The sequence below is a fragment of the Labrus bergylta genome, chromosome 1 (genome assembly GCF_963930695.1).
Source record: "Labrus bergylta chromosome 1, fLabBer1.1, whole genome shotgun sequence".
Taxonomy (NCBI): Eukaryota; Metazoa; Chordata; class Actinopteri; order Labriformes; family Labridae; genus Labrus; species Labrus bergylta.
This window is the reverse complement of record NC_089195.1, coordinates 19,582,629-19,605,042: the sequence shown is the minus strand read 5'-3', so window position 1 is coordinate 19,605,042 and position 22,414 is coordinate 19,582,629. Positions and strand designations below refer to the sequence as shown.

General features: G+C 38.1%; 1 protein-coding gene across 1 annotated transcript in view; it reads left to right on the top strand.

Moving 5' to 3' along the window:
* mad1l1 (mitotic arrest deficient 1 like 1) overlaps nucleotides 1-16,879 on the top strand; it is a 56,225-nt gene extending 39,346 nt beyond the window's left edge. The window contains exon 18 of the mRNA XM_020643223.3: nucleotides 14,697-16,879. Within this exon, the coding sequence (XP_020498879.1) occupies nucleotides 14,697-14,846 (150 nt within the window). The 3' untranslated portion in view covers nucleotides 14,847-16,879. The remainder of the gene's footprint in view (nucleotides 1-14,696) is intronic.
* The last annotated feature ends 5,535 nt before the right edge of the window (nucleotides 16,880-22,414 follow it).

The following is a 22,414-nucleotide window of genomic DNA, read 5'->3' as shown; positions in this document are numbered from 1 at the left end:
CAGAAAATGTTGTTCTGTGTGCATTAGCCCAAGTTGAGCATGTGTGAAATTAGTATTTTTAGCTCCCCCCTAGGTGAGAGGGCTGATTAGCATCAGTGATGAGGTATTTATGAGGCCCTGCTAATCAGCGAGATAAACACCGTAGCTGTTTTAGCGATTGGGTTATTTGGACTTTTTTCTTTCAGAAGTTTCACAGAGAGTGAGCACTGCTTGCTTTTTTTTTTTTTTTTTTTTTTTTACAACATTAACATTTTTCCAATTTAAAGGTTCAGATAAACACAAAGTCCAAAATGTCTGTCTGACACTACAGGAAAAGGACTCCACAGTAAATTATTTTTGCACAAACTTTGATTAGGGTTGCTGCAGTCCCAAGAAATAACAAGATTCATTCTTTTTGTTTTGTTTAATTTCCTCCAAGCTGTAAGAAAAAGAGTACATTATTTTCCTCACGTCACAATGCTGGCAAGAGCAGCTCATAAGAAGCAGTGTATTTGTCTGATAAAGACCTGAAATTGGCCGATGGTGTTTTTGTTGCTATAATTTGTACCTGAAAAACTTTAGTTGAGGAACTTCAGTTGAGTCAAAGCAAAACAAGAGAGGCACATTGTAGACAAACAAGTCGTACAAGTTGTGCATCTCTGTATGTAATCTCAAAGCAGACCCACTGCTGAGCCTACACACCTCTGCTATTGATTAGCTCATTAACAAATAAACAAACACAGACACACAGGGCTGCGCTCTCCTCACCTGAGACTAAAAACTTCTAGATGTTCTCTATCGACCGCCTGACTTTTCTCTTTTTCCTTATTTTTTTTCTTCCCTCTTTTCTCTCTCATCCTTCACTTCCTTGACACTCTCTCCCCTGTCTTCCCCCTCCCAATGAAAGGAGAAGATAGAATCTCAGAGCCAGCTCATTAAAACGTTCTCCCAATTAACTGTCAGCCCTCTCACAAGAGAGCGATAGAGATGAAAAAATTGAGATGGAAGGAAATAAGGGAACGTATGGACAAATGGTGGAGGGACCGTATTTTGATGTAGGAAGAGCGGAAAATATCTTAAAAAGCTGTAGAGGTTTCCAGAAGCCATGCAATAACTCCTTTTTGATTAAAAACAACATAATTTGTATCCGTGCCTGTGTGTGAGAGTGGGAGAAGAAAGAGGACACTTAATAAAGTACAGTTTATGAACACTGTCAAACCTTAATGACCTCTCTCTGTTTTATCAGACACTCTGGGATGATTAACACCACACAAATGCGTGTTTGCCTGTCAGAGCATGTGTGTGTGTAAGACAGAGTGTAAGCCATCACTGCATGAATGGTTTTAGTCATTTGTCTGTTATAGCTTAATTTTAAAATAACTTTGAAGCCCAGCTTGGCTGACAGGGCTGCTGCGGGCTACAGGGCCAATAAGCCGGGTCAGTGGTCAGAAACCTTTGTGGTGCCCGTCTTTCTCTCCCTGTGAGAAGTCTGTAATCTTTGCCTCTGTCCTTTACAGACCAATCAGATTTAATGCCACTGGAATGTTTGGGCTTTTATTTGTCACAAGGCAGTGTGGCACCCACATAAAATGATAAGGACCTGTTAAGATGTGGTCTTTTCTCTTTGAACCATTTTTTTTCTATTGATAAGATAGTAAATAGGAATATACGAGCTCATTTTTTTTTTTAAAGGGAATGGCAGTTATAAACAACAACACTATTAACTACGTCCAGTTAGGTGGAAAAACACCAATACAACTGGCTTTACAAGATAGAGCACTTAGAGATAACCACCTTTTATTATGAGGGGAGTCAAACACACAGGATAAGGACTTTGTGTAGTAGGCGCCTTCATCCACCTGTTCTGAATGGAGGCCCGCCTTTGTGCATACGCAGGAAGAAAAGGGCTGAAAAGTACTGGAAATTAACTGATATTTCATTTTTTCTTTTTGTGATGTATACATAAATACAGAAAGGAGAAGTAGAGAAACAGCAACTAACACAACACTTAACACTTCCCAAAGGTAAACACTGTGTGTGTCCGCTGATGATGGCCACAGCGTTAACACTGATAGTGTGAATACATTAACTTAACATCTGCCAGGCATAACTGAGCATCTGCTTCAGGCTTCATGCCATAGTTTCTGTGACTCAGCAGCGTGGAGTGCATGTTTACATCTAATAGGAATGTACAGTCAGCATTTTCTTTAGTTTCAGTTTCTCACGGGCCTACATCTTGATCATCGGCAACTGGCACTAATATTTTCTTCTTTTTGTTCATTGTTGCGGTTAGCAAACTGCTTTCAGATGTGCAAAAACCACCGTCTGGCAGTAGAATCGCATTACAACAAGGCACTGGTAAAAAATAAAAAAAATAAAACATTTATTCTTGTATGAGACAATAGTTGCATAAAATATTTGAATATCATGACCCATCCCTAAAACACAGACATACATTTTATCTTCTTGATTAAAACAATTCACAAAGTAAACTTTTTAGATTTTGTCATTCTAATCCAAACCATTGCACAATTTACAGTTATACATGTCTTTACACACAAATAATGTAAAAAATAAAGATTTTGAGTACTTTCTGTGTTATCTCATATTTTTTAGGGTAGAAAATATTCAACTGAAACCCTTTTTGTGGAGAAAAAATATTATCATTACATATGACTGGTGAGACTTACATTACCATTTCAGTGATTGCATCCCTGGCTTTTAGTTTGGACTGGCTGTATTCATCCCATTTAGGTTATCAAGCCTCATGCATGGACACTGTGCCTACTGTACTCTTTCTGGAAACAGAGTTAGTGCTGAAGCTCTGTAGTAGAACTATTTATAGCTCGATCTGATCACACAAGGTCAGAGCAGACTTCACACCAACAGAGGTATAAAAAAAAATGCTGTCTTGATATTGCTGAGTTGTTGTGAAGGGAGGAATATGTGTGTTCTGAGCGCTTACTTTACAATTTGTGAGGAGCATATGTGGTGTGCACATGCATGAGATTTTGTGCATGGGTCTACGACAGAGCCAGGAGCAGTTACATGAATATGAAACAACAAAAAAAAAAGATGGATGAGTGGATGTCTGGGAAAAGAAAGAAGGCATGCTGGGACTGAATTTCACTTTGCTCACTGACTGAAACAAAACATTCACTGATGTATCGCTGATAGCTATGAAGACAAACATGAGCAAAGCACTAATAAACAGTAAACAACAAGACTGATGGGAATACAAGAGTGAATAGATGAGCAGCTTTTTTTTTTTTTCTGTGGATGTGACTTTGTGTGCTTAAACCTTCAGAGAGAAATCTTAGGAGTTGAAATCCCCAGGAAAGAAAGAAAGGATGTTGAATCTGATTACTCCTGACTGTTTGCTGTCCTGCATGCCCTCAGGGTGTGTGTGTGTTGTGTGTGTGTGTCTTGTCTTGGCATCACTTTCTCCTCTGGTCGGTGTGTGGAACATATGTCTGCTGTCTCCATGGTAACGTGATACATCAGAACCACACAAAGGTCCACCTGAGGTCATGAATATTCCTGATCCACTGCAGCTCTGTCTCTGACTCTTAGCAGTTCACACGTTACCGCTGACTCCATGACCTAATCACTCAGTCCTGTCAGCCGCAGGATTTATAAACAACCTTGACATTAAGATAAAAAAAGAAAAGAGACAACTTTGATCAGTTGACTTTCGTGTATCAAGATCTGTTTGCACTGTTTGTGTACATAAAAGTGAAGTGAATTGCTCTACTCTTTTTTTTAAGTGATAACAAACTTCCACGTTAAAGCATGTTTAGTGTTTATAGATTTTGTTGAAGGCCTTTTGTAGTTTAAAGCGAGCTTTGTGAACGCTTATAAATTGCCTCAAGTGATGTCACCTGTGGCTGAAGGTTAGTGTTTGTAAAAAGAAAGGTTCTGGGGTTTGTCTGTGCTTGAGGCTACATTCGCTGCTACACCGTGTTTGTGTGTAACACTCCTTAAAATCCGTTCAGATGGAGGATTGTTTTGGTAAGTTACTGCCTCACTTTGGCACTCCCTTTGATCCTAATGAGTATAAGCTAACAAGTCCAACAACTTGCATGTGTGGAACAGTAACTCTAGACCAAAAGAAAGCTTTGAAAGTTCATCAGTTGTTGTTGCCATCCGGCTGTAGCATACGAGTCGCTTAGCACAGTTAGCACATAGCGATGTAGTGTTGTAGTACTCGGCCTTGAGACCACTTTTTGAAGGTCTTGGAATCAAAAGCATTTTTACGCAGCCTTTCCTCGGCATCAGACTAGGAGGACTCCGGATTGTAAAACAAGACCGGTCAAGACCACCGGGCTATTTTCCATGTCATTACTGTGATGAGAAGGAAAATGCCCCCTTCTAAAAGAACAAATAACTTAAATCCATTTGTAGTTTGGTTTTAATGCCCTAGTTACGGCCACAACCTTGGTGTCGCCCTGCCATGGTCTTGACTCTGTCTCGATCCTTAAATGTTTCGGTCTTGTCTCTGTTTCAGAGCACTCCGGTCTCGTAAATGTCTTGGTCTCAGTTAATGTGGTCTTGACTACAGCAATACAGCAATGTGAAACTCATATTAGGTAGTGGACCAGATTTGTTTGAAAGAGGAAAAAAAAAAACTCAAGGGAGCAAGACTAATTTGTGCCAACTTCTATATGACCCAACACATGGATATAGGAGCTGCTAGATGTATTATTTTAAAATCAGTGATGTCTAACTCATTCACAGGGGGAGTGAAAAGTAATTTCAGGGTCTAACTTTAGGGCCGATTAGGATTAACATTTATTGAACAGACCATTCTTTCATCAGAAGTAATATGACCAACTATTCATACAGAGATATATGAACTTACCTTCTCTTAAGACATCTTCTGAAGTTCATCTGAAGTTTAGAATAAACCAAGGATATTGAAAAAAACAAACAAGAGATTGAATTTAACAAGAGATTGAATTTAAAATGAGACACATTAGAATTTTTGAAACATGAGACAAGAATTTCATGGTAACCTACGATTTGGGGATTAATTATCATTAGACCACTTGGTTAGTTCAACACACATTTCACAAGCTGAACTCATCTTAAAATCTGCGATGTCCCATGAAGGCAGTGTCTGCTTAAAAATATTTTTGGTATGCCATACAACAAGGCAAACTAACTGCTGTCAGATCACTTTACTCCTACTCAAAAAAATCAACCATGTACATTATGAGTACAATTGTAGCCATAAACTGCAGGAGGTGCTGAAAATAAAAACAAGAATTTATACACCATGTTCAACATTTAACCTAGTAGAAAATTCCACTAAAATGAATGTTGATAGAGTAGCTACAGATCTAAAATAGAACATGTTTCTTTTTCACAAACAACAGAGCAGAACTAAAAAGTGACGATTGTGCGTCTTTCTGAGGCTTTGAGGAAGATGAATGGTTTCAGAGATTCCTTCAAGCTGCATAACACATCTGCCTTAATCCTAATTTAACATTAAAGTGTTAAAGAGACATAGAGCACACTACAGTTTCACATTTGTTCAGAAATACTGACCCATTGATGAGCTCTTAAAACTCCAGCAGCTAAATCTTGTGTAACAGCCCCGTTTTGTTATGTTGTGTTTATTACTTATCTAAAATGCAAACTGCACAACATTTTTTTGCAGCAAGTTTATGGGTGAATGTCACACTGCATACAAATAGCATGCTTCCTCTTCAGTTGGGATCTGTTGCTTGGAATTTGAATGGTGCTGTATGGACAGACGGGTCAGGCTACATAGAGGTCAGCACAGTGTCACTCTCGACTTTAACTAGCAGATTAATGACCTGTCAAGTGGCATCCAAAGCAGAGGGGGATTGGCAGAGTTGGAGTTTTTTTTTTTTTTTTTGACTCTTAGACGAAAGGATTCACGATTTTTTAAAACCACAAATTTGAACCAGGACAAAATACATTAACTTTTTCAAGTAGTACAGGTTTAGCTCAATTAAATTATTAAAATAAAGCATGCCATGTACAGAGGCTACGGTTCTTGTCCCACTGGTCGTAGGTTTCCACTTCCATTCCTGACGCTGTTTTGTGCATGTTATCAACCTCTCTCCCTCTCCTCACTTTTCCCGTTACTATATAGCTGTCCTCTCAATTAAAAGCCATAAAGCCCCAAAAATAATCTGAATCAAAAGTTGTACATATAAAAAGCAAAGTAGTTGTTGATGGTGTTTCTGGGAACAACAGTTAATGCCCTTTAAGTTATGAAAGCACAGTTATGAGTTTTCTTTGGATCTGAAATGTTCAGCAACTGAAGCAAAACATCAGAGAAATCTCAAATAAACAAAACAACAAAGAGTTCTTTGTTCTACACAGACACATGTTAAGTTTAGAAGTATCTGTTATCGACAACAGGAACTGATTCCATGTTTTATGCATTCATGCAATTGAGAATCAGGTTGATGAGTTTTTTTTTTTTTTGTCAGACTGCACACAAAGGAGTTCTCTGTTAGATGTATGTTGTCATAAGTCACCCATTGCTCAGACGCATGAACAATGCTTTCAAAACAAACAGTAAACAAAGAGCTGATTAGAATATAAATATGGATCAAATTGCTGTTGCTTTAATTATTATTTAGTCGAAGCTCTACTCTCCCTGTAATCTCTCTCCTCTTTCTGCCTCCAACATCCTTCTCCTGGCTGCAGAAAAATGCCAAAATCTGCATTTAAATGGAAAGCTTTTCATCTGCATAGTTCTGATTATTCAATTAATTTGCCTTTTCCCAACTCAACTAATCAGCAGCTTTGCAATGCATTAGAGTTTCTAATTGGGAATGCTGCTGCTGTTTTTGGGACAGTCCAGTACAGTATGTGTTTGGAATCTGAAAAGAGGCTAACTAGCGAATGAGACATGAATATGATTGGATTGAGGATAGATCTATGCTGCGGTCAGCAGGGAGAAAAAGACGGAGAGGGTAAGACGAGAAAAAAACTCCTCTCATTAGCGGTGGAGAACAGAGACAGAGGTCAACTGATGTGTGACCTGCAACTCACCACTTCAACATGGAGCCATACATCACACAACGTCCGGGTGCTTCGGTTTTAACAATAGAGTCCTAAAGACCAGAGCGGTGCAGAATGTCATGTTAGTGAGGACAGTGAAGCTGTCTAAAAGCATTTCACATGTTTGTAAAAAAAATAAAAGGCTGTGAGAGCTGGAGTATGAATTGTGTGGGAGTGCTGATGAATCTTTATCTTTTCAGTCACATTACACATCCTACCAATCACTGTAACACATAATTGAAACAGTTCATCAAATGGAAATGAGAATACAGAGATCGTTTCCAAGTAGCAATTTAAAAAAAAAAAAGAACAAAAATCCCTGTTTCAGCCTGGGGGGTCTCAGAGTGGCATGACAAAGAAAATATATATATATATATATAAAAATCAGAGGATTGTACTTTGTAAGCTGGATGCATTTTTTATTGAAATGGTACATTTACTGCCATCATATTTCATTCTTGTGACAGAATTGATTGATTGATTGGTGATAGATTTGATTAAATTATTGAAGACGCTTCTCTTAAACTGTATAAAATCATTTCACAATCACAAAAGTCACTCAAGCATGAATAATTAAAACACTTCAGCAGATCGACAACTGGATTGATCGTCACAGTGTGCAATATATTTTGTGTAGTGATAACCTGCAGAGTCTGTTTGTACAAACATTTGTGTTGTTCTTCTGTGGCAATACACTTTTTTTTTCACAACTTTGTTTACTAGAACATGTCCTTAATGTTACAGTTCTTTAGTGTTGCGTCTTTCACTGACAGAATTATGAGGAAGTGAATTCATGAATATTCAAAAGAACTGTTTTTCAAGGCTACATTTAGAGGCTACTTTTTAGGAGAGAAACATATAATGTATCTATTTGTATTTAATGGATCACAGGGTTTTCTGAACAGATGGGTTTTCAGTATGTGATGGGAATGTGTATCTCAGCAGTTCCAGTTTTCAATGGGGAGATTCTAAACTTAAACACTACAGGGTGCACCACAAACATCAGCCTTTTTCTTCAGAGTGCTTTCATCCCCATCCTATTGGTTGCTTCAGCATAGATATATATCTGAAAAAGAACGTGTGGCTTACATGTGTGCATACATTTGTTAAAGAAGCCGGAATAATTAGTGTAAACTTCAGCAAAATTTAATTACTGCACATTTGCACGGAGTATCTCATTTTTCTTGTCATCTGATCTGACTTCAAATGTCAGATGTTTATTTCAAATGCCATTCCAATAAAAAAAATCCGACATACCTTTATGAAACTAAATTGATTAGTAAATGAAGCAGAAAGTATATGAAAAATGCATTTAATCCACAGCTTGGTTGGTAATTAAGTCATCATTTCAGTCTTTTTAAAACAAAAATATCAAATAGGTTTGTTTGTTCAAGCGTCTGAAGTGTTGGGATTTGCTTCTTTTCTTTGTCCAATGGAGCGGTGATTGAAATAGACTCTGATTTTGTTCTTTTGATCCAACATAAGAAAGAATTTAAAGATGTGGTGTTCTGCTAAGGGAAGCTTTGATTGTCTCATTTTAATACCTGGAAACAGAAAGTAATTGTCAGGCTAATTGATAATCAAAATAATACCTGTATCCCTCGTAACAACACTGAGACAATTCTGTGCTGTGTTAGGCAAAAAACAAACGAACAGTAATTCAACAATAGAAAAATAAATATATAAACTGTTGGGGCAAAGCTCATTAGAAGACAACAACAAGTAGTGTTGCTTTTTATCTTTTGCATAGAGGAGAACAGGCCTCAGTCATCGCTCTGAGCCTTTCTGTCTTTCATGTGTTTTTGTGGAACTATCTGAGGGTGGGTGTGCACCTCTACTCTGACCCTGTCTTCTCTGGGAGAAGAGCGTGATTGTCATTCAGGCAGCAGGCAGCTCCCTGGTTGGATGAGGTCACTATAAAGCCCCACCCTGCATCTCAAGCCAGCAGGTATTGATTTCCTTTAATTGGATAGACAAATGAAAAGTGGCTAAGAATGGGATAGCACGACTCCTCTCCATTGTTGAGGGCTGTCCTCTCATGGAAAGTTTGTCTTGTTAGATTCTTACCCCTGATCTTTGGAGAAACACAAAGCCAGTTCTCTCTCTGTGTTTTCAGGCTGAATGATGTTGATGGCACTTTGTAGGAGGAACCTGTCATAGGTGTGTTTACCTTAACCTCACCTTGCAGTTATTTTTCCTTTTATCTCACTACCTTCACAGAATGAGAGAAATCCCGTTGTTTTTCAAAAACAAACAGAATGGAGTTGCTTTCATAAAGGTCACACATTGTTTCAAACTATTTTTAGAGAAGTGTGAATATTCAAATATGCATTGATAAGGTCAACATTTGAATAAAGCTGATTTAAAAAAATAAAAATAATAAAAAAAAAAAACCTCCCCTGACATTTTATTAACGTCTTTTGAATTTCCCCTGCATACCCAAAGATATACGTGAGAAAAAAATCTAACAAGTTGTTTTGAATGGGTCACACTCAAGGTTGCTTTGGTTTCAAATCTGCTTCTCTTTAAACCAACAATAGGCTTTTTGCCCCATGTGATTTATTTTTTTTATATTAAGAAAACAATTTAGATAACATCATGTTTAATTTTAATCAAAGAGTATGAATGGGTTAAATCTGGATTTAGTGGGGATAACATGCACAAATTTAAACCACATAAAACAATTGGTGCCAAATAGTCAAGTTCTTCATTGTAATTTCATCCACCTATATGTGTACAGACCGTGATGACACCAAGCAGCTATGTCACCATTTGTTAACTCTATCTGAAGAAAATAGTATTATTCTGTTGTTGTTGTTGCTGCAGCAGCTGGTCAGACAGATTTCGGTCAAAATGGTGAATGTGTTTGCAGTATAATCTGTTTAAATCTGTACAACCTTTGTTTAGCCACGTATGTGTATGTTTGTCTGTCTGTATACACATTTGGCCCCTTGAAGACTGACTGTTTCATGAGTGCACTGATGTTGTATATCACACAACAAGGCCATTTACTTGGTTTGGCAAAACCGTAGAAGTCTTGCTGTCCTTGGCTCCAACGGGCTTTCATCAACTGACACACACACACTCGTATACAAATTCTGGTCTTAAGACAAACTTGGGCAGAAGGCCCTTCAGACTGGACAGATTCCCATGGTAACCGCTCACAGTGGCTTCAAAAAAGAAAAATGTATGTGTTCCATGTTCCCAGAGCCACGGCCATTTCTAGAGAGGCATGTGCACAGACACATGTTTGTGTGTGCGCCTGCGATGAGAGGAGCAGCCCGGGGATATGGCATAGCTTTCAAACAGCAGCTCAGAGACAGAAAACATCGGGGACTGTCAGGAAATAGAGCCAACGAGTGAGGCGGTTAGACAGTAGCCGTTTTCACATATGCACTCCGGATAATATCTAGATAATTTCAGGAGGACCGCGCCGGAGATTCTTCTGACCTAGTCGTTCACATATGCTCCTCACAGCGAGGGACTTTCCCTGTCAGAGGGGAGGGGGGTCGGGGATTTCCTGAGGTAAGACGTGACGAAATAAACAACTCAGAAGTAGTGGCCGAAGCAACACAGTCCACTACACGACGTTATAATGAGAATATTTGCCTTTATATCAATGCTATGTGTAATCCAATGGAATGACAACATTCACAAAAGAGTGGAGAACAACATACTGACGAACAGAAAACATAATGCAGCCGTTTAATTACGTGCACAGAGATCGTGGTGGTCACGTGAAGACACTTTAGGCAGTCACTGTATATAAACGTCACTCGGGTCCCATTGGCTCGAGTTGAAATCTCCGTAGATATATATATATATATATATATATATATATGTATATATGTATGTATATATGTATATGTGTATATATATATATATATATATATATATATGTGTGTATATATATATGTTTGTATATGTATGTATATATATATATATATGTATGCCGCCGCGTTCAGACATCAGCTCACTCGGACTTTCTGCGGAAAAAATACTAGGGGTCTGGCCGGAGAAACCAAATCCAAATAGCCAAATCTCCTGGGTTTTTCAGGACATTTCTGTATGTGTGAAAAGGGTTAGTGATAGACTGAAGAAGTTATTAGAGTTTGGTTTGCCACATGTGAAGAGTTATACCTGAAGATGTTACCAGAAAGGTGTTGTTGTGAGGTGTCCTGATATATTTACTGAAACACGCCTGCTAAGTGGAAATAAGTGTTTCTGTGTCTGAAGAAGTCAGCTGAAAGTGTCTGAACGAGATGGATTTTGAAAAAGAATGTGTTTTATTTGCCACTGTAAAAGTAGGTCCATTCAAGTCATGTGCATGTTTTTATCAATGGATGTCAAAACAAAGTAGTCTAAAGATCTTAAAAAAAAAAATGTGTTGATTTCTAAGATCTTTTATTTTTTATTGTAAGATCCATTATTTTGTATAAAGGCACTCGGTGGCTGCATCCGAATTGCCAAGTACCTACTCAATCTGTCAGTAGACAGTAGGCAGTACCTACTATCCGCGCTGTATACTGTTTAGTACCTACTATTCAGTAGGCGCGCACAGTAGGCAGATATTTGTTCCTACTTGGAAGTGGGGTCATTTACGTTACCCGAACTGGGCGCATTCACCCGTTTTTTTGTTTTTTTTGTTTTTTTTGTTTAACTTTATTCAGGAAGAGTAATGCGCATATACAGTCAGGTAAACATAAAACAATATCACAAGTAAAATACAGATTAAATAACTAAATAACACACAGTACATAAAGGAAAGTACAAATGAAAGACAGTAATATACGGAATATAAAGCAATAAAGACGCATTTAAATAGTGAAATCATTATTTATGTAGAGGGGGAAAGGTTTTATAATAATGCAGACATTTGTTGTATTTTCTGATTAATTGTATTTTGTATTGTATTTTTCTAATTAAAAGTAGCGATTTCAGTCGGGATTTTAGATTAAGATTAAATTAATCCACGCTCGTTTGTTTTGATTTGGAGGCGCACATGAAGTGATGATTTACGTTTAATTTCGCACAGCATTGTGGGTGGTAAAATACAATTCATTTCCTGAAAGCACGCATCCGATCCATACTGTATGAAACCCGGAAGTTAGTATCCATACTGAAATGTTCAGTATACTGAGGTGGACCCACAAAATGCATACTGAATGACCACGAGAGTTCAGTATACTGAAACTCCCTACTGAAAAGTTTGTACTACCTACTGAGCTGTGGCTATTTGGAAAGGGCCGGTGTCTCTTTCACTTCAGGGATGAAGGAGGTGTGTCTGAAAAGAGGATTTGTGTTTTGATATGAAATCTGATAGTCTCATAGTAAGCCTTTAATCAGGGCTCTCCACAAGCCCTGGACCCCACTTGCTGGCTACTTTTTCCAACTGGCTGACTACTTGTAAATCCCTCCACGCCCTCTGTACCTCTCTGACCTCCTACACCCACACACCGTGTCCTGAAACCTCTGGTCCTCAGACATTGGCCTTCTGTCCATACCTATGGAGAACAGGGCCTTCAGTGTCACAGCCCCCGCCCTTTAGAACACCCTCCCCTCAGACATCTTCAATGCCCCATCTTTGGACTCATTGAAAAAACTTCTCAAACACCATCTGTACTTAACAGGCCTACCACCTCCCTCAAATCTTTCTCTCCATCTCCCATCCTTTGCTACATGTCTCAGGTTTTGTTTTGATTTAGTTCTTTGTTTGGTCCCTCCTCCATGTAAAGAATCTTTGAGTCCCTTAAAAGGTGCTATATAATTCAATACATTATTATTATTATTCCACATGTCTATGGAAGCCCTGCCTTTAATGCTTAATACTTTTACATCTGATACATTTTCCAAAATGAGCCAGTTACCGTAAAGACAGGAATACAAATTTAAACATGAAAACACCACCATGGCAGGATATCACAGGGGTCTGAAAGGGGAAGTCGTTTACGAGGTAACCATGACAAATCCAGCTGCAGACCTTTGCTGAGTGTCATTCTCTTTTTTTTTTTCCCTCTTGCCTTTGTCCATCAGCTGTTTACTTAAAGAAACAACAATTGCTTGAAAAAATGTACAAAGTAAAGCTCATTCCACTGATCCACTTCCTCTTTAGGCAGTATGAAGAAAATTAATGTTATCACACAGCAACTTCTTTCAAGTATTAGCTCAAACCCCCCCCCCTTCTCATTCATTCCCACAGCTCCCTAGACAAAATCTCCAACATCTGAGGGTTGGGTGATGTGATGCCTTTTTTTTTTTTTTTTTTTAGATACAAGACTTGATATCATGGCCCACATCAGAGTGAATATGATTTTGCTTATACTCCTGTGGCTCAGTGTGAAAGATGTCTAAGATCTTCTCTTTTTTTTTGGGGGGGGGGGAATACTGTTTTTTCTCCTGAATGCAAAGCAAGACGACTGCTATGGTCAAATATACTGCAGGATGACGATATAGGGACCAGTTGTATGTTATTCTAACTAAAAGAAAAAGTAAGTAATATTGAGTTTCTCTGTAAGAGGGCTCTATTAAAGCAACATGACTCAACTACTCTTGTTATTTGAAAGAAATTCCAGCAGATGAACCAGATTAAGTCTTTTTGAAGTGTAGAAGAACATGAACGTCCGCTGCTTTCAATCAATTAAACCCAAAAACTTTTCTCAGCGGCTCTCTAGCTTGACGTCAGCTTCGATTTGAAGCTACTGTAATGTCGGCTACTTTTTTTTTGTACGTTTTGCTCAGAAAAAAAATACAACTTAAAAAAGAGCAAGTCATTCTGAAGAAATTCTCTCAAGCTCTCTCCTCTGCTTTTAGCCGCAGGTTTAGCATTGTGCAGTCAGCTTGCAAATGTCATTAGTTCAGTTATCCCCTCCTGTCACCCTTTAGAGATTTGTGGATGTTCACACAAAAGTGAACAGCTGAGCTCACCTCATCCGGATGTGTGTGAGGAAGCACACTAATTGGTTTATCAAGTAGGATTTACTTCTTTTTTTTTTAGCTTGCATCATCTATATGTCCCAATGTTGGACTGCTGAAGTTTATCAGATTTCCAAACAAAAATGCTGATTTTTCAGAATTAATATTCATATTTAAAGTGTCCATGTAGGAAAATAACAAAGTGCAGCATTAAATCTCTCTGTTAATCTTCTTCCATTCTTTCTTTTGTCCTCTAATCTCTATTTTCCCTTCACCAGCTGTTCCATAAGCCTCCTCCAGATAATTATCGAATAAAAGATCTGTTTCTCTTCCACACATTGACACAGGACATTTGTCAGACGTCTCCATATCTTCCCGGCGTGTCTTGGGACTCTGCTCCTCTCTCGCTACCTTCCTCCCTCCCTGCGATGCTTTAATTACTTCATCCCTCGTTTCTCTCCTTATCCCTTTCTCCTTCACTCCACTGCCCCGAGCTGCTCCTCATTCCTTTTAATTAATCCACACAGATTTAGACACCTTCACCCTGCTGTGAATACACACACACAAACACAAACACAACACAACAGACACTTGACAATCCCCTGTGGACAATAACTTTAAGTGATCTTGCTTCACTTTGAAAGTTTGCCTGTGGAGATAGAAGAAGTGGGAAACCTGACTGTTATTCTTTGATATTGTGCGTTGATTTTTGATGTCTGTGTGTTTATGATTTTATATGTTTGTTGTGTGTGTGTGTGCAGAGCTCCAATGGCAGTATGCAGCTCATGGAAACCGAGTTCTCCAAAACTCTGGATGAGATGGTGGCGCTTCATCTGCATCACCAGAAGAGCCTCCCAGCATTCCTCTCAGCTGTGACTCTTGATCTCTTCAGTCGACAAACCACAATCTGAAGTAATCTGACACCAACTCAGACACTGGCCTGACAAATTTCTCATGGGATTATGATGATTTTTTTTCCTGTTTCTTTTTTTTCTTTCTCATCCAACATTCACACAGCGTAAGAAACTCGCTGGTGTTTCTCAGACTCTCTGACATGAACGGTGCAGTCGGTGCTGTGCTTTGGATAAAAACACCTTGTTGTGTGGAAAGCTTCTATTGTTCACTTTAGACAGCAAACTTCATATCTCTATTTGTTCTCTGAATATTTCATCAATAAACTTTTTTTTAAAACATTTTTCTGAACACCAGAACAAGTTTGTCTTTAAGTTGAAGCACATATGCCCATTTGTCTATGGAGTTTTTTTTTTTTACAGTGGTTTTGTGTTTCTTTGGATCTGCAGAAGATGTGTTTTGCGAGGCGCGGTCTTGTGTACTCTGTACCTTCTGCCTTTACTGCTTTCTCTCTGGGACCTTTAAATAAAAGGCTTTACAGACAGTCGATGTTTTTGGGTTACAGCTAGTCCCAACCAGGAAGACATGAAATCCTCTAAAATACAAAATCTTTTTTTTTTTTTACATTCTTTTACAGAGTTAATCAGATTTTAAAGCAGTTGTCAACAGTATCCTATTTAGTTATGTCATGTATATTTTTCAAATCATTTAGTTATTTGAATCAATACAGTATGTGTCTTGATTTGCAAAAAAAGAAGTCTTGAGAGGTTTCCCGCCCTCGTCTCTCCCATAGGGTGTCATGTTAGGGCGCGGTCACACTGGCCATCTGTTACGTGCCGTACTCAAGCACGATTGGACCCCCACTGCGCTAATCCCACGCTGGCCGGCACGGCCCTCGATGACACTAAACAGGACTATCCGTGCTTAAGCACGATTACCTCTTGTACATAACGTCGTAATACAATGCATGTATGCTTTATGTTATTATGAAGCGTGCTCAGTTAACATAGTCAGAGAGAGAGAGAATCATCACTCTTCTTGTTGGGCCTTTATTAAGCTGGTCTGTAATCATTTTAAATGAATATTAGAACAGAAACACATTTGAATTGTGTGGAGCTATTCTAGATAAAAAAAACTCATAGATGGAGAGAAGTCTGTTTGCAAAATGCAAATGCAGGTAATTCTGTTCTGTTGGATAACCTCAAAATCAAAACACATGACTGTCACTTACAGTACTGTTAAATAAAGACGAACAGAGATATCTGCTGAACAACATTTTTACTTGGGGCTAGAAAAGCAACTTCTTACATGAAAACTGTTTTACACATTGTACACATTCTCCTCACCTACTTGATACATTTGTATTGATATATTTTAAAGTCATCAAACAAAGCTAAAACACTGTCATATTACCATGGATGCTAAACTGTTTAAAAAGTGAAAAACTCAAAATGTTTTTTTCTTCCCGTTAATCCATGAAAAAGTGCTTGGATATGAATTGGATTTTTTTTTTAAAACAACAATCATTGAATATCCCCTGCATTGTAGTTGGTTTTGATTGTGCCTGTGTGCATTGGTATGAGTACAAACACCAGATTAGACCAGAGAAATATTAGGCAGTAATAAAAAGTAATGGCACAAGCACACATGGGGGTGAGGAGGCAGCAAGGGAGCAATCCAATAAAAGTGAGAAACAAAAGGAAGTGAACTGAGAATAAAACCACTTATCACAGCCGTAATATAAGATCTCCAGCTGAGGCAGCCGTATGTCTCAAGAGAAAACATATTCCCCTCTATGGTACATGCCACATACTGTCCTTGTTTTTTTTATACTGTTTCTTTTCTCCACACACTCATTACTTTTCACAACACAGCACATCCTCTGCACACTCTGCAGTTCTCACCTAGAAGTGATATTTTACAGGCTTTCATATGAGCTGTGCAAAATAAACAAAAACAAACAAGCTCCTTCTGCACTGCCAGATGAAATGACGATATATCATTTTTGTCAGCATCTGGTAAGATAACTGTATCCTCTTGATGTTTAACATTTGAATTTCCACTGTAATAAATAAAGCAAGTGTGGAACTGACCTGACTTCTTCTATAAACTATATTTATATAAATGTTTACCTCTGTTACCACCCCTCTGGGGGGCGATAGCATAGTTATTAACAATGGAGTTAAATTGTGCAACAGAGTGTAAAAGACAGGGCTCAAATCAATATAACAACAAGAACACACTTTACTCAGAATGATTAACTCTCTGAAGTCAAACCAAATCAAATAAAAACTTAATTAATCCAAACTAACCACATCAAACAACTAAAGAACCACACCCCTAAACCTATTGCAACTAAGGGCGCGCTCACACTAGGCCTAGTTGTCCAATACCCCGATTGTCCTCCCTCCCCATTCCCCCACTGGCCTGCACTCACTGCTCCAGGACTAACCGGGCCTGAGCACGGTTGCCTCTTGTAGTCTACATAACATCGCAATAAAACACATGCATGGCTTTACGTGATCATGAAAGGTGCTTAGTTTACAAGCCAGGCGGACTCAAAAAAATAAAAAAAGGGATGCCTGATCAAGTCCGCGCCTGTATGACTGCATTTACTGACTTTATGGCTTATTTTGAGTCATTTTAGACAGATAAAGCCATAACACTCCGGGATTTCTCGATAATGGAAGGCTATCCACGTTTCTTGCCTGAGCTTGTGCTCGTGCACGTACTGTAACCATGCCGAACCACATCTTTTCCAAGCTACCAGGGTTAAGAAAGTGTACTGTGCTTGAGCACGGATCGGAGCACTCGCACTCGTCAAATGAACTGGACTTTGAGGGTGAAGCATGCTTGAGCACGGTACTGATTTCCTAGACTGAGTGCGCCCTGGCAGACAGATAATACTAAACTGAGTGCATGTGAGATCCGAACATAAATATTTGGCCCAGTCCGAGGTGAAAAACTGCGCAACAAGAGCTAAAGAAAGAATCCATTATAACAAGTGCAGTTTATAACAATTATCACACGCAAACAATCCAAAGGCTATAATTAGCGTGAGGCACAGAAGCGAGCTGATCTGGAACAAAGCTGCATCCTGAATGATGAATGGCCAAGCAATTGCAGGGGGAGACGATAATATGATACAGAAATATTCAATAACTTCACCCAGGAGAGGTGTAGTGTCATGGAAATCATTTAACACATATGTGATCTCACGTTTTTCATACTACATTTCTCAGATTGGAAAATAATACTTAAAAAAAATAGGAGGATTTTTTTAATAGCCTATAAATAGCCCAATGTTCAATAAAATCCCTTTTGTAAGGTGTAGGGTAAAAAAAAAATCCCATTATGAATTAATGTCCTCCTGCTCTATAAACTACATCACATTGCTTTGGATAAAGGGCTTTCATGTAATTTCAGTGATTTTTTTATCATTAAATTTGGTAATAAAATAAGTAATAACTGTACTATAACATGTTGTAGTGCCATCAAACTCACAGCACACATAAACCATCTCCTCTTGATTATACTACAACTCTTAGTTTGGTAAAATGTGCATAAATGTAATTTTTGCGATTAAATTTTGTAATAAAATAAGTTATTGTTACGTTCCCTAAGATGGCTAGGGCATGAGGGGAGTAACAATAAATTATAACCCAGGGAAAAGAAATCGGAACTAAATATAAGCAAAGTTTAAAAGGATTTATTAACAAACTAAAGCAGAATGTGCAACATAAAACAAGCTTCTTCTAAAAAAAACCCAAACAAAAGAGAAGCCAATCTAACACAATTCAAAACTAACGATCAAGATATGAACAATAAGGCCTTAATCAGAACACAATCCTTCCACAGAAGGATCACACTAAATGTCTTGACGTCAAAGACACACGCAGTCCAACGACCCACTGGCAATCGCTGCCTTCTGTCTCCTGCTCTTTATAGTTTGCCCCTGATTAGTAATTAGCCACAGGTGTGGCTGGGCACTCTGAGGCTGAGGAGCAACACCTGGGGAGCACACACTGGAGAGAGAGAGAGAGAGAGAGAGAGAAAACAAACACACACAAAACTACGGCACGTAACTGTAATAACTGTACTATAACATGTTGTAGTGCCATCAAACTCACAACACACATAAACCATATCATCTTGATTATACTACAACCCTTTGTTTGGTAAAATGTGCATAAATGTGATTTTTGTGATTTTTATCATTACATTTTGTAATAAAGTAAGTAATAACTGTACTATAACATGTTGTAGTACCATCAAACACACAGCACACATAATATAAAAGCATTAAGCATGATTTACTTTATGTGTTATTACATTTTTCGGTGACCCTAGAGCCTACAATGGTGACTTTTTTTTTTAATGATATCCATGTTAAAAAATCCCTTAAATTATGCAAAAACACAGTTTCTAAACTAAGTGTCATAGTTTTGGCTAAAAGATACCCCTATTGTTCAAACTGAGTACTGCTACTAATAACTGAATTGTAAAGAAATGATGTTGTTTTTGGTAGATAAAAGAAATCCTCAGAATTGAGTGAAAGCCAAAATTCCCAAGCCAAGTGCTGTATTGTAAACAACATGATATGGAGTATATGTGATGATTTTTATGTCACCCTATAACTTATAATAGTGACTTTATTGATAATTATACCTATCAAGAAAACCTTTAAGTTATATGGAAGCAAATTGTAATACCTAAAGCACATTTTACCAAACTAAGAATTGTAGTATAATCAAGAGGACATGGTTTATGTGTGCTGTGAGTTTGATGGCACTACAACATGTTATAGTACAGTTATTACTTATTTTATTACCAAATTTAATGATAAAAAAATCACTGAAATTACACGAAAGCCCTTTATCCAAAGCAATGTGATGTAGTTTATAGAGCAGGACATTAATTTATAATGGGATTTTTCTTCACCCTACACCTTACAAAAGGGATTTTATTAAACATTGGGCTAGTTATAGGCTATTAAAAAATCCTCCATTTTTTAAAAAAGTATTATTTTCCAATCTGAGAAATGTAGTATGAAAAACGTGAGATCACATATGTGTTAAATTATTTTCATGACACTACACCTCTCCTGGGTGAAGTTGTTGAATATTTCTGTATCATATTTTTTCGGTGTTGCTATTTGTAGACGGTCCCTGCACATTCGAGCACCAGCCGGCTCTGCATAGAGGCCAATGCAAGGAAAATATGAATGTAGCTTGCAGTCTATCTTGTTGTGATTGCAGAGAGGTGTCGGTTTTGTGAAAGCAATGTTCCGCTGATGAGTTATTGATCCGGGAAAGCCGAATCTGTGAATATATTTCTAACTTTACCGGAGTCGCTTATGCTGTGACCTCCAACCTTTAAAACACAATATCCAGAAGCTGTGAGGAACTGTGTTGACAGTTTCCTCTACCTTATTTTTTTTGTTCTATCACCTGCATTACAAGTGGAGATGACACAGTGAGGGAATATAAAAAGTTACTACAACACTGATGTAATTGATTTCCCTTGGTATTTTTCAAAATCGCTGATAGCACTCAAAGTTTGGGTAGCACTCATACTGCATTCAAATGGATTTGAAAATAAAAAAAACAGGTCACATATTTTTTTAAGTGGACCAGGCCTACAGAGAATACCAGTAACAGATAAGATCGATGTCCTTGATGACCTAAGTGAAAATCTGTTACACAAGTGGAAGCTAAAATAATTTCTGTCCTGCTATTCCATCACACTTTTTATCTGATATCCCCACGCCATCCAGAAGGTCTTAACCGTTTGCTATGTTCCTGAATCCAGAGGAAGGCTATGATATTAACATGAGAGCCTACATCATTTTGTCAGTCAACTGTCTTTTTGCATTTCTCTGGGTCTTCTCTACGTACTCTCTAAACATTGTAAGTATTAGTCCAATTTTTGATTAAACCTTTTATTATTTTATGAGGCAAAATGATGGAAAGGGAGTTTGGCATAGTGTATGCCCCACCACTGTGTCACAGGAGCAATACCAGCTAGGATAACTGATTGGTTGGTGTAATGATTCCTGTAGTTTCTCCAGAGTGCCATTGAGCTAAACATGTTTAAGAGACCTCTGCAACAATGCCTTCATGAGAGAGCAATGTCAATGGAGACTTCTAGAAGGGTAGATTGTTGTTAGTAGGGTCTAAACTAACAGCTAACCAAGATAACTTTTGTTTTGTTTTTTTTTAGCAAAAAGTTGAAGCTGGCTTAAGTATTGCCAGTTCACATAAATATTTCTTCTTTTTACCTTGCAATCAATGCAGTGAAAGATACAGCGACTGCCAATTTAAAATACTCTCTCATCTGATATATTAAACCACTGTCCAGAGTTTTAGAATCTTTTAAACCATTAAACCGGAGCATGTGTTACTCCATCTGGACTTCTTTACCATATTTCACTGTATCACAATTGCCTGAAACAAACCTCCTCTGACCCTCACTTTTTTCATTGCAGTGCTGTTTTCTGTCTGAACGCCTACTAAGTGTGATTCAAAGACCTCTACCTGCCTCGACAAGGATACGAGGAGCCTCCTGAGAGCGGAGCCTGTAGGCGAGTCTCTGTTGGATGGGTCTGTACCAACTGGCCTGTTTGGCCTCAACATGAAGACATAACCTATGCAACCACCCACAAAGCTGTACAAGAACACATTTCCCATTTTATGCTGGGCACCTTTCTTCGTACTGGCAGCTAGCAACAAAAAAAAATTGGCAATGAAGAAGTTAAATGTCACCTGTTTCTCTGCTATGATAGAAGGATAGGAAGGCCAGAGAATACAGAGAGTGATATTCAATGAGAAGCAAAAAAACTCAAATATGGAAAGAGGTCCTGAAATCTGACTTGTCTGGCAAGCACATTAAACACAAGCAGAGGAGATATTTTGTTCCAGGCCGTTTGATACAGAAAAGAGTAGCTGCACTCCTTGAAAGATATTGTTAGAGGGTTTGAAGGAATACTTTGAGGACCTTTGCAGAGAATGTAAAGCAAGAATTTCATCTTATTGTATTCTTCTTTCCCCCAGCCAGAATATCAGGACTCCTCTGTGAATTGTTGCGCTGACAAAATGGCCAAAAGCTTCAGGCTAAAAAGACAAGCGGTATTAAAACAGTGTTATGATAGTTAGAAGTTTTCGCTCTCAGGTGATTTAACCCATGGTACATGGTTAGCTCCATTTAGCAGTGGGATGAACTGATGCATAAATAGTAGAACAAAAGTAGAGAAAACAAGTGCGTCAGTACAAAATGAAGAGACGATTTTAATCATATATATTTTATTCAGACATGAAATACTGTAGATAGTGCTGTGGATTATTCTTTTGAATTTTTTTCTATGCTCATTATTTTGCACCAACCCCGTTGAAAATCCTTGTTCTTGTCAATTGTATTTCTGATTCTTAATGTTTTTAGATATCAGAAGAAATGGCCGTCTTCTTGATTGTCCTATGACTTCAACAAAGTCACAAAGAGAAGACCATTGTGTTTTCATCCTTTTTTTTCCATCCCCGCCCCTCACTTACCCTTTTTATTCCTGGCCCTCCTCCTCTCTGCTCTTCCCACTTTTTCCTCACTCTTTTATTAATTCCTTTATCTTTATTTC